This window comes from Scophthalmus maximus, chromosome 17, assembly GCF_022379125.1.
Source record: "Scophthalmus maximus strain ysfricsl-2021 chromosome 17, ASM2237912v1, whole genome shotgun sequence".
Lineage (NCBI taxonomy): Eukaryota > Metazoa > Chordata > Actinopteri > Pleuronectiformes > Scophthalmidae > Scophthalmus > Scophthalmus maximus.
This window is the reverse complement of record NC_061531.1, coordinates 3,551,148-3,562,014: the sequence shown is the minus strand read 5'-3', so window position 1 is coordinate 3,562,014 and position 10,867 is coordinate 3,551,148. Positions and strand designations below refer to the sequence as shown.

Below are 10,867 nucleotides of genomic sequence, written 5' to 3'. Positions count from 1 at the left end.
AGAGGAAAGATATGGACTCATAGGAGTAGGGTGCTGCAGAAGAACGCAACTCTCTTGATTCTTGCACTCTATGGGGAATAGATGCATGGTTGAATGCACTTATTGTAAGTCGCTTTGGACAAAAGCGTCTGCTAAATGAATGTAATGTAATTTAATGCAAAGAGAAACTTCTGGTTAGAGCTGTAAAACTATAGAGGCTGTGAAACTAAAAACGTCTTCGTAAATTCTTTTCTTCCTAGTGCCATAAGTGTCCTAAACTCCACAAAGTGACACCTAATCCACAGAAATGAAACTGTTTTTATATAGCTTTTATGTTACTTCTATGTTGCTTTTATGATGCTTTTATGTTGTTTCTATGTTGTTTCCATGTTAGTTTTATGTTGTTTTTATGGTGCTTTTATGTTACTTCTTAGTTGCTTTTATGTTACTTCTATGTTGTTTTTAAGGTGCTTTTATGTTGTTTTTATGTTGTTTTTAAGGTGCTTATATGCAAACCATGTCTGTCATTGATGTTTGTATTTTACAACTGTCAGTCTTCATGCTTCTGTTCGTTCACTGGTGAGCCTAAGACAATTTTCCACTCTGGTGGACAATCAAGTTCTATTCTTTTCTGTTCTATTATTTTCTTGCTGACTGCAGGTGCTTAGTGCATGGTGCTTATCCCAGACCCTGAACAACCACCTAGACCAATTGTGTTTCACTGCCGGCTCAGAGAATTGCAGAGGAAAGCTAAACGCTTCAGCCTAGCCATGCCAACACCTTGAAAATGACTACGCTGAGCAAAGCCAAGTCAAGCTAAAATACAAGGGATTTAGAATTGGGAAGGTGCTTAGCTCGTGCTTAGCTCAGGGGAGATGAAAGGCTCTGTCAGATATCTGGAAGTGGGACCTCACAAGTTGTCAAAGTTTAACTTCTGGCAGTTCCTGCCTCCTGGCTCAAGTCCAGTTTACTTGACACTGGAGTAACCCTAAGTGTGTGCAATTCTTCCTCGTTTTAATCACAATTTTGTCACACAGTATTAGTCGTGTACAAAATGCCTGGATGCTTATGGTCTTCATTGTTCACAACAAACACCAATTCCATCACCAACAAGGACTATTTTCTCTCTGGAGGCTCCCAAAGACTGAAAATATGTCAATGGCCCTAAACATGGGTGGCTCATACTTTACACCTTTCACAGTACACGTGTCCATCTCCTTATTTAACAAGGCTGGTTGACACAAAGCAGAGAATCCTGAAACCTTTAGACCTTCTTCTACTCTCCAGCTAGAGGAGTATGTATTTATCTGAATTACTTTTGGCAGGACACTGACTCACCAATTAGATAATTATATGAGTGTAACATTTAAATGTTTTTGTATTAAATTCGTTCTTTATGTGATTATTTGGCACTTCAAAATAAGATGATTAATTTCTAACCTAAAAGTAATACATATAGTAATGATTAGGTTAGGGTCAGTTTATTCTGTTCAACCATTTGCTCTTATGTTTCTATAATTACCTGCGGCCGCGTTTGGCCCGGGCTCTCGCATAAAAGGCCTCGTACGATTTCGCTTTTTGTTCTAGTGCTTTGGTAGCAAAATCTTCGGCAAGGCCAAAATCCTGAAATGAAAAAAAAAAGACTCATGAGATGTGATTAATTTCAAAACAAAACTTTCTTGGCATCAAACTAAAAGACGTCATGGGGTGGAATTATATTAAGAATTTATTGGTACCATGTTACAAATCATGTGATGTGTTTTTCTCCGATGTGCTCTAGTGTGTGTGTGTGTGTGTGTGTGTGTGTGTGTGTGTGTGTGTGTGTGTGTAGAGAGAGAGAGAGTAGAGATATAAAGAGACTCACATTCATCTTGCGGTGGCAGCGTGATAGGTTGAGCAGCACACACACTCTCAGCTGTCTAAATGTCTTTAGCTCATCTCCTGGAAACTTCTGGAGAGCTGACTGATAGGAGTGAGCAGCCTCTCCCACTTTACCTTGCTATAAATTCCCATGCACACACACACACACACACACACACAGAGACACACACACACACACACACACACACACACACACACATGTTTGTACACGCAGATGAAGTACACAGTAAATTCCAATAAACCTTTGTGTGTCTGGTTTGTGAATACATTTGCATGTGGTTGTGTTTCACCTTGTACAGTGTGTCTCCCTCCTGGATCAGTTTACTGAGCAGGACCAGTAGGATGTCTGGTTTAGAGGTTGCCATGGCCCAGGTTGCTGGTCCTTCACACACACACACACACACACACACACACACACACACACACACACACACATACACACACACTGTAATACTAGCAAGTATCTTACGTATGTTTTTCTAATCCTGTTATCTCCAGCTCTGAGGGAAATTACCTCTGCAGTGTACAACAGTGACCAAAACAGTAATACCACCTGGAACCACTAGGGGCACGAAAGCTGTCTGCTGCCTCTCTTACTCATTTTAAATGGCATTTAATGTACATATGGTGCAGGAACTGGTTTCAGGTGAAAATAAAGTGTAGATGCTGCCGTCCACACATCAGGGGGTGTTTCAGTGTAAATGAATAAATAAAGCAGAACGATAAGAATCATGGGGATACCATTACTGAGTCACGTTTTACCTATCTTGGCTCCCTTTTTGAGCAGAGCGATGACTGCCGAAGTGTTTCTGCAGCCGACCGCTCGGTCCAGCGGGCGCATCCCACTGCAATCCACATGCTCCACCGACGCACCATGATCCACCAAGTACTGCACCTAACACAGGAAGGGACACATACAGGTTTGGCTTAGCTACACTGTCTTTTTGCAGACTGCACACAGGACAGACGCACACATTCTTTGAGTACTGCAGGTCTAATGACATCGGGATCTGTGTTACACACCACTTCTGGGTCACCACGAAAGGCAGCCAGGTCCAGAGGTGTCCGTCCATTGCGGTCAGCATGAGTTGTGGCCGCACCTCTCTCCACCAGCTCTCTGACCAACGGGAGCTGGCCTTTCAGACACGCCCAGCTCAGCGCCGTTAACCCCTCCCTGTCGGTCTGATCCAGACAGGCTCCTGGAAACAGAGAGAGACAGAGATTCGCCTCATTACGAACAGTATGCTCAGACATAACATTGGGGTCACAACAGGTAGTGGCTTTAGATTTCTTGGGTGGAAAAAAAAAAAGGTTCATGGTTTATAATTTTTACTGTTGCAACCGCTGTTGTTGTCACTGTATGGTGAGGTGGGTTACCATGTTCCAGCAGCAGCTGGGCGGTGGGCATATGTCCCTCTGAGGCCGCCGCCATTAGAGCTGTTCGACCCTGCTGGTCGACCATGTTCACCTCCACCCCGTGATTCAGCAGCAACTCCACCACCTGACCACGAGTGACAGAGGGAGAGAGACAATCAGCATTTCTACTGCAGCAATCAAAACAGACCTGTTTACTGTGTTCGTATGTGTTAGTGTGTGTGTGTGTTACAATACCTGCCAGTGGCCCCGTCTCACAGCGCTGAAGAGCGGAGCCACGCCCCGCCTGTTGCCTTGCTCAGCAGCAGCCCCCTGATCCAACAACAGCCTGCATACAGGCAGCCTGCCACTTCCTGCTGCTGCTGTTAGAGCTGAAAACACAGGCGGGTGGAAATAAGCTTCAATCATGGACTAGGTGAAAGCTACAACCCGATGACTTTTTAATATAAATACATATAGATAATTAACAATGAAAGGTAGGTAAAACAGACTTTTTTTCTCTATGACTCAAAAAGATTTAAAACCAAATTAGGGGAAGACTTCAATAAATCAGTGGCCCTGAACCTGACTGAAAAGTTTGTCTGAGAACTGAGAATAGAGAGTTTGGTTCGCTTTTGTGCTTGTTTAGATCCTGTGGCAATGATTACTCTTCTTTTCCAGGGAGCTGACTGGTCAGTAGTTGGGAGCAGAGGTTACAGGGGTGATATATCGCCGTTAAAAGTACGGCAGCTTGGTGAGACCAGAAAAACCTGAGTTTAAGCCTAAAATAGGTGGATAACACACTAATCTCACTTTGTAAAACTGAGGTTGTGTTGAGGTGATTTGTACTGTAGTGCACAATATCCTCCACTAGAGGTCAGTGATGTGTAACGCAGCAGCCAATTCCTATTTCTTATTTACTATTTGGTGGTACTTTGTGGTTGTACCTCTGAAGTAGTACTGATGCTGCCGAAATGACAAAGGTGAGACAGCCTACATGTGGTCAGTGTAGCAGTACTACAGTGTTAGTAATGAGTCTGACTTTAACACTGATGTCATGTAGGACTGTTAGAAGTGGTACTGTATCAGCACGGGCAGCAGTATCTTAATAGTGGAAGCATAACAGTGCTGCAGAAGTACCTGCATTTTTTTTTGCAAATAAATTGGCAGATTTTAAAAGGAATCAGTTGTGTTTCTTTCACAGGACACTTTTCAGCATAGTTTACAATAACCAATGTCTCCCTGCAGAGAGCACAGTGCGTATGTTGGCAATTAGAGAAAGAGAAGGGAAACCACTACTCATTCTAACCGCAGCGTTTGTACTAAATGTAAACATATTGTTTTACACTATCTTCAACCATAATTTATATTATTGATCCATCTGTCTACTATTAATGATTATATTCGGTTCAGTGGAAGTTTACAAACAGGTAAAAGCCAATGCAGGATGGCAGCAGTGAAACAACATGCAGTGTTAGTATTTGTTGTGTAGTTTTGTAGCATTGTACCTGTCTCTCCCCAGAGACTGTCAGATGTGTTGATCTCAGGTCTCTCCTCCTCTTCCTCATCTTCCTCTGGTAGATCCAGTAAGTATGACACCAGCTACACACGCACACGCACACACACACACACACACACACACACACACACACACACCGCATTAAAATGTCAATGGATGGGTTGTATTCATACAGCTTTTTCTTTTGTCTTATCAACTTGTAAGCTTTACAGTACAAGTCACACTCACCCATTCACACACACACATTAATACAGTGCTGCTGCGGGGCTGGAAACCATCCACTGTCTCTCCCTCATTGAGGAATTCTGAGACTGAATATTCATGAAATGCAAATAACACAGGCCCCGCCCACCACAGCTGCTAGGTTGACCGGTGGACGAATGTGCGCTACAAGATGTCTAGCGGCAACATCGGCGAGATTCAGTCATAAAACTTTCACGAGTTGCTAATGCTAACGCTAACTGTCTGCTGACACCTGCCGTCCTCTCGTGGCTGCGCTGCCTCTGCTGCACTGGAAGTTTCCGGTTTCTTTGCCTACATTTGCATATTCAACAGCGATTGGTTTTCTGTATTTGTGATTTGACAAATCTAGCTTGCTCAGGATTCAGTTGAATTTCAGAGAAGTGCAGAGAAATCTCCTACTCCAGGAGAGGAATGTGAAAACACCTCTATAGTGACAAGAGTAAGTCCCTATAGTCAATGTCAGACATTTTAGAGGACAGAAACAGAAGAAAAATACTTTTTGGATATGGGGGAATTTAATATCTTTGTGAGGACCAGTCTAACTATCAGACCTATAACTATCAGCAGTGAGAAAGTCATCACATTTGGGCTGCTACTCACTTTCTGACAAGAGAAGTAAGTGTGCGTGTACGTGTGTGTGCATTTGTGTGTTTGTGTGTGTGTGGTGTTGACCTCTGCGTGGCCCATGCTGGCTGCTGCAATCAGAGCTTGCTGCACCGCCTGGCTCTTGCTCGCCCACCTCTGGCCACAGCAGGGAGTGCAGCTCCAGTCTGCACGCTTCAACAGGAAGTGCAGCACCTTGAGATGGCCTCGCTGGGCAGCGTGCACCAACACACACTGACCCGAGCTGTCCACATGACCCACCTGAGTACAAAGGGAGACAAAGATTCATGTACAACAGTTTGTGTTTTTCGCTTAGGAAGGTTCCAACCAGGTTCCAAGTGAGAGAAAACACCCACGGTATCTAAGTAGAAGCCATGATAAGAGCTGGTCAAATTCTCTAAATGCTGAGGAAAGGTGTTTGAATGCTGTCTTTCTTATCTCCTTTGGCATAGGGATCACTGAACCAACCTTTCACGAAAGGAAAGGAAACAAAATGTGAACTCTTATGAAGAGTTGGAAAAATGACAGTCTGAGTTGATACATCCATTTGTAGAATGTGACCATAGCATCTTTCATATGTGTTTGATGGTTTTCATTTTTGTTTTGAAGAAAAACAGGAAAATCCTGGAGTTTATTGATGCGTGTTGCCCTCAGTCATTCGCGCCCTTCTTACTGTCACCACTGGGTGACACCAAAGCCCATTTGCATGTTGTAATTCTGTTTGAGAGACAGAACATGTAGCAGGCCCACAGGTAGAGAATACCTTAGCTCTGTTCTGACTCAGCATGATGACGATGTCCATGTGTCCGGCCGCAGCAGCAAATCCCAGTGCAGTCAAACCGTCATGCGACTTAGCATCCACCTAGAAATACATGGCAGAAGCCTCGAGATTGGTCACAGTAAATTGGCAGCGTCTTCCAGTCAAAACCCAGCACAATGAGCCAACGGCAAATTATTCAAGTATCATGTTAATCAAATATCTAGTTGGTTCTATGAAACCACAAACCTCGAAACCCTCAGAGATAACGACACTTTTATACCTGAGCTCCGTGGTCGAGAAGCAGCGCCACGGCATCTGCGTGGCCCAGGTGGGAGTGGACACACAGCAGGGGCGCGTTGTTGAGGACGTCACTGCGGTGATCCACATCAGCCCCACCCAGTATTAACAACCTGCTGACCTGCACATGTAGAGAGGAAGGTTATACAAGTCCATTAGCAAGTACACATACAGTATGTGTGTGCAGTAGGTTACCTTGATGTTGGGGGTGTAGAGGTTGCGCAGAGATGAGAGAGCAGGGCTCAGGTTCTCCGTGCTGTAGGACAGCCACAGCCCCTGCAGAACTGAGGAGGAAACCCCAAGCTTCTTACTCAGACCCTGGAGACAGAAAAGGTGCCACAGAAACAAACTTCAAGACTTGACTACTTGTATTATCTGCTGTCAACCGATCATTCATACTGTATGACAGGGACTCTGGTACAAAATCTACGAAGCATCTTGACATAATGCAAAAAAAAGAAAAGGAAAACAAACAACAACAAAAATACATTTGTGGGAGCTAACCTTATAGATGTGAGCCTTCAGGATATGATGTCCCAGCTCCAGTGTCTGCTGTCGATTCAACTTCCCCTCCTGTCTGCAGAGCCAGAAGGCCAGCAGAGTGTGGCCACTCCTGGGGTCACAGAGGAACCGGTCATCCTGGCCCTCCTCCCTCCAGACCAGCCACTCCCTGAAGGAGGCGTGGCTCAGCATCCAGCTGCCGTCGCTCCGCCTCAGCAGGAACGACGAGAGTTGCTCCAGCCGCTGCGAAAACTCGTCCCACTGCAGCGTTCCTCCGGTCACAGTGCTCGAATTCACCACCTCAAATAACTAAAAGGGGAACAGGAGAGGAACAGTGACGTTTCAGGTTTAATGTTTTCATCAACAGTATGAAACAGACCCATGCAGCACTCACATGTACGCTTTGATTTAACGCTAGACGGTGGGCGTGCTGGATGCCTGGTGCTGGTGTTATAATATCAACAGTCAAATCACAGTTTCGGGCTTTTGCACTACTACCACTAGTTGCCTATGCCTCCTCTCTCCAGGCTCATTTAAAGGGGCACTCAGCGATTTTAATCCGCTTTAATCGGCTCTGTAAACTGAAAACACAGTGTTGTGTGGTGCGGACCGCACCATTATTTTGTTTGCAGTTTGTATGCATCACTCCCCGACACCTTAAGAGATGTGCTTGCGACAGGGGCTAAGACTCAGGGGTTTTGGCCTCGTAGTTAGTGCGTCCGTCTCCCATACCCTACGGGCTGCAGGTTTCGGGCCCTGACCAGTGCAGTCAAAAAAACAACAACAAACAATCTTTCTCCAAAATCGCTTACTGACCCTTTAATGTCAGGGAGAACCTGGATAATGTGATTTGATCAGCTGGTGCCTGAACTTGAATATTAGCTAAACACGTTTTGATTGGCTGGTGCCTGTGCCTGTGCCTACGCAGTACAGTGTATGTGGATGATACACAATTGAACAGACTCAAACGATGACAGCGCTGCATGAGGAGTTGAGGTTGTCACAAATGGGTGTACCTGCTGGTCGGTGAGCGGATGCAGTGATGCCACAGTGATGTTGAGCAGTGGCAGAACTCTCTGAAAAGACGACTGGGTGGGGAAGCGCATGTTGAGCTGCAGCAGGTAGACCTCCGCTAGGCTCACAGGAACCACCTTCAGAGGACAGAAATTGTGTAAACTGTATATCCAACTAAATCAGGCCTAACCAAGCAAACAAATAATTCTGGGACAATGTTGCTGTATCACCACATGAGTGCTAAATGTAAATTTCTGTTGAGATTCATTTCATCACATTTTTACCTTAACTTGTGCTTGCACCAGCTGGCACACAAAATTTCTAGTTTATTAATTGCACAATGTTAAGTAACAGGTAAAAGGTAAGTAACATAACCAAAACAACAACAAAATAGATAAGAGGTTATTTTTTTATAACAATAACAATAACAATTTTATTTTCCCTCTTTCATTTTGCCTTCACTTCACTCTATTACCTTGAAGCTGGAGCTCTTCAGGACCAGGTATCCTCTCTCTATCAGGTCCAGGGTCAGTTTCAGGTATAGGTATGAGCCTCTGCTCAGGCTCTTCAGGTGGCTGATCAATTTGGTGAGTGCCGCGTTGTCAAGGCGACCATTGCTCAGCGACACGTTGCTCTGGATCTCGCCGCTGCTGTGGATACGCTGCATCAGATAACCCTGAGGGAAAACCAAAAGGTATATGGACAGCCAGATAGATGGATAGAAAGACAGACAGATACACAGACAGGCAGGCAGGCAGGCAGGCAGTCTTTGTGCCTTTTACCTGCAGATCCTGATCTATGGCGTTGTTCTCCTCCATCTTGTCCAGAGAGATGCGGTGAAAAGGTAAAGAACGTGTGGTGTCCTGATCAAATCAATAAACACAGAAACAGATTGAGTTAGTTCGTTAGTAAGTTTAATGTCAGTTTCCAGCAAAAAACATCTTGGATCTTCTCTGCTTGGTATGTACATATGCAGTTCTAGTTTTTATTTTTTTAAACAATCCAGACAGAGAGCATCTTGTTTCATGCCAGCAACCATGAATTTTGTGAGTTGAGATAACAGCTGTTGCTGACAGATTTATCTTCTAGCTACAGCTGATAGCAAGAAGGAAAAAAGCTGTGCCTGGTGAACTTTTTAATGTTTCCATCTGGCTCATCTTAAAGCAAGAACCCTTGGGAAGGGTTGTTAAATATGTACTTAATGCAGGGTCATATCAGATGACAAGGAAAGTATAAGACCAAACTATTTTTTTTTTTTTACACTTTTACTGATTGATTTGTGTTTTTTTTGCTCTTTGTGATATACAAAGCATGACAGCACAAAAAAGGGGACCTTTCTTAAAACAAAAAGAACAGAAATGTGAATCATTTGATTATAAACAACTGTTTGAGAGTCTACTCCAAAGGAATATATTTTGTTGTTGAGAAAAGCAGCAATAAATTGTAAGGTTTTGGAAGAGACTATGAATGAAATTATGAATGCTGCTGAGATAAAAAACAAACAAACATACATGACATTCAACAGCTGAATAAAAAGAAATATGATTCCTGAAATCTGATCTGTGTGTGTGTATACCTGCTGACTGGTCCTCACAGTGGTGATGATCTTCAACCAGGAAGGAAACTTCTGGACGTTTTCCGACAGGAAGGAAGTCAGTGTGTCGCCGTAGTCTGGCCGGTGGAACTCCGCCTCGTTCAACCCATCAATCAGTATGATAAGCCCCGCCCCTTCCACATGTAACTTCCTCTCTGGAAAACAAAAATGTGGACCAGCACAAATCAAACGCCGTCCCTGCTCTTGACAGGAATGGAAGCTGGCAGAATACCGTAGAATGCGCATGTACCTCTGTAGAGAGCGTCCAGCGGCTCCAGGATCCCCCTCTGCAGGGCAGAGTTCGGATCCTGGATGCAGGAGCGCAGACTGAGCGTGCTCTGCAGCTGCGGCGAGTGATGCAGCAGCTCCCGATAGGCTCGCAGCTGGGGGGCGTCGCTCAGCATCGCAGCCATGTTGTGGACGAACTCCGGCACCAGACAGGTGTAACAGTTGTCAGCCTGACAGAAATGATAGGAGACTACCTGCGATGACAGACCGGAAGGAATGTTTAGATGGTGTGTGGATTTTAGAAAGACCTTGAATTTGTCTGGTTTTCTGATAAAATGTGTCCGTCTAAGCATTTCATTTTGGAACATCCGCTCTGAAGTCTGCACAGTAAACATGTACCTGGTGCCTGCCACAGGTTAGCTTAGCATAACGACTGGAGATGGGGAAAGAGCTAGCCTTTCCCGAGGTGACAAAATCAGCCACTCTAAAGCTCAGTAATTCATTTGTACAAAAAACAACGTTTAAAAAGGACAAGTTGTGCTTTTGCCAGGATTCATGCACTGGACAATTTATTGGCTAATATGCCTTTATTGACTATTCACTGACAGAAACTTCCTGGTGTGTCGCCTGGTTGTCAGGGTTTTTGCTAGAATCAGTCGGATTGATATGAATCTCAGCGTTCACTGAAAAAATTAATCCGTGACACCTTCCAGCAATTCCAAAGCAGGAAAAACATTCTGTCAGTAACTATGATCGTAGTAGTTTACAGATTTGATTAGTTTGTCACAACATCATGAAAAAGTGAAGGGACTGAGCTCAAGCACTGTACTAAAGTAAATGTGCTTTTTTTCCCTACTCTGACTACTTTCTGGTGATCTATTGTGTTGTTCCATTG

The 10,867-nt window shown here is 44.3% G+C and overlaps 1 protein-coding gene across 4 annotated transcripts in view; it reads right to left on the bottom strand.

Annotated features, from left to right (window-relative positions):
• tanc2a (tetratricopeptide repeat, ankyrin repeat and coiled-coil containing 2a) overlaps positions 1-10,867 on the bottom strand; it is a 46,060-nt gene that overhangs the window by 4,665 nt on the left and 30,528 nt on the right. For all 4 annotated transcript variants that reach the window (XM_035615211.2, XM_035615212.2, XM_035615210.2 and 1 more), the window contains 18 exons: positions 9,995-10,226; positions 9,727-9,899; positions 8,933-9,013; positions 8,626-8,826; positions 8,153-8,287; positions 7,140-7,445; positions 6,831-6,953; positions 6,619-6,756; positions 6,342-6,440; positions 5,648-5,839; positions 4,722-4,815; positions 3,472-3,605; positions 3,238-3,361; positions 2,884-3,059; positions 2,623-2,755; positions 2,151-2,242; positions 1,844-1,978; positions 1,502-1,602 (listed from right to left, as the gene is read on the bottom strand). In XM_035615211.2, the coding sequence (XP_035471104.2) occupies positions 1,502-1,602; positions 1,844-1,978; positions 2,151-2,242; positions 2,623-2,755; positions 2,884-3,059; positions 3,238-3,361; positions 3,472-3,605; positions 4,722-4,815; positions 5,648-5,839; positions 6,342-6,440; positions 6,619-6,756; positions 6,831-6,953; positions 7,140-7,445; positions 8,153-8,287; positions 8,626-8,826; positions 8,933-9,013; positions 9,727-9,899; positions 9,995-10,226 (2,669 nt within the window). The remainder of the gene's footprint in view (positions 1-1,501; positions 1,603-1,843; positions 1,979-2,150; positions 2,243-2,622; positions 2,756-2,883; positions 3,060-3,237; positions 3,362-3,471; positions 3,606-4,721; positions 4,816-5,647; positions 5,840-6,341; positions 6,441-6,618; positions 6,757-6,830; positions 6,954-7,139; positions 7,446-8,152; positions 8,288-8,625; positions 8,827-8,932; positions 9,014-9,726; positions 9,900-9,994; positions 10,227-10,867) is intronic.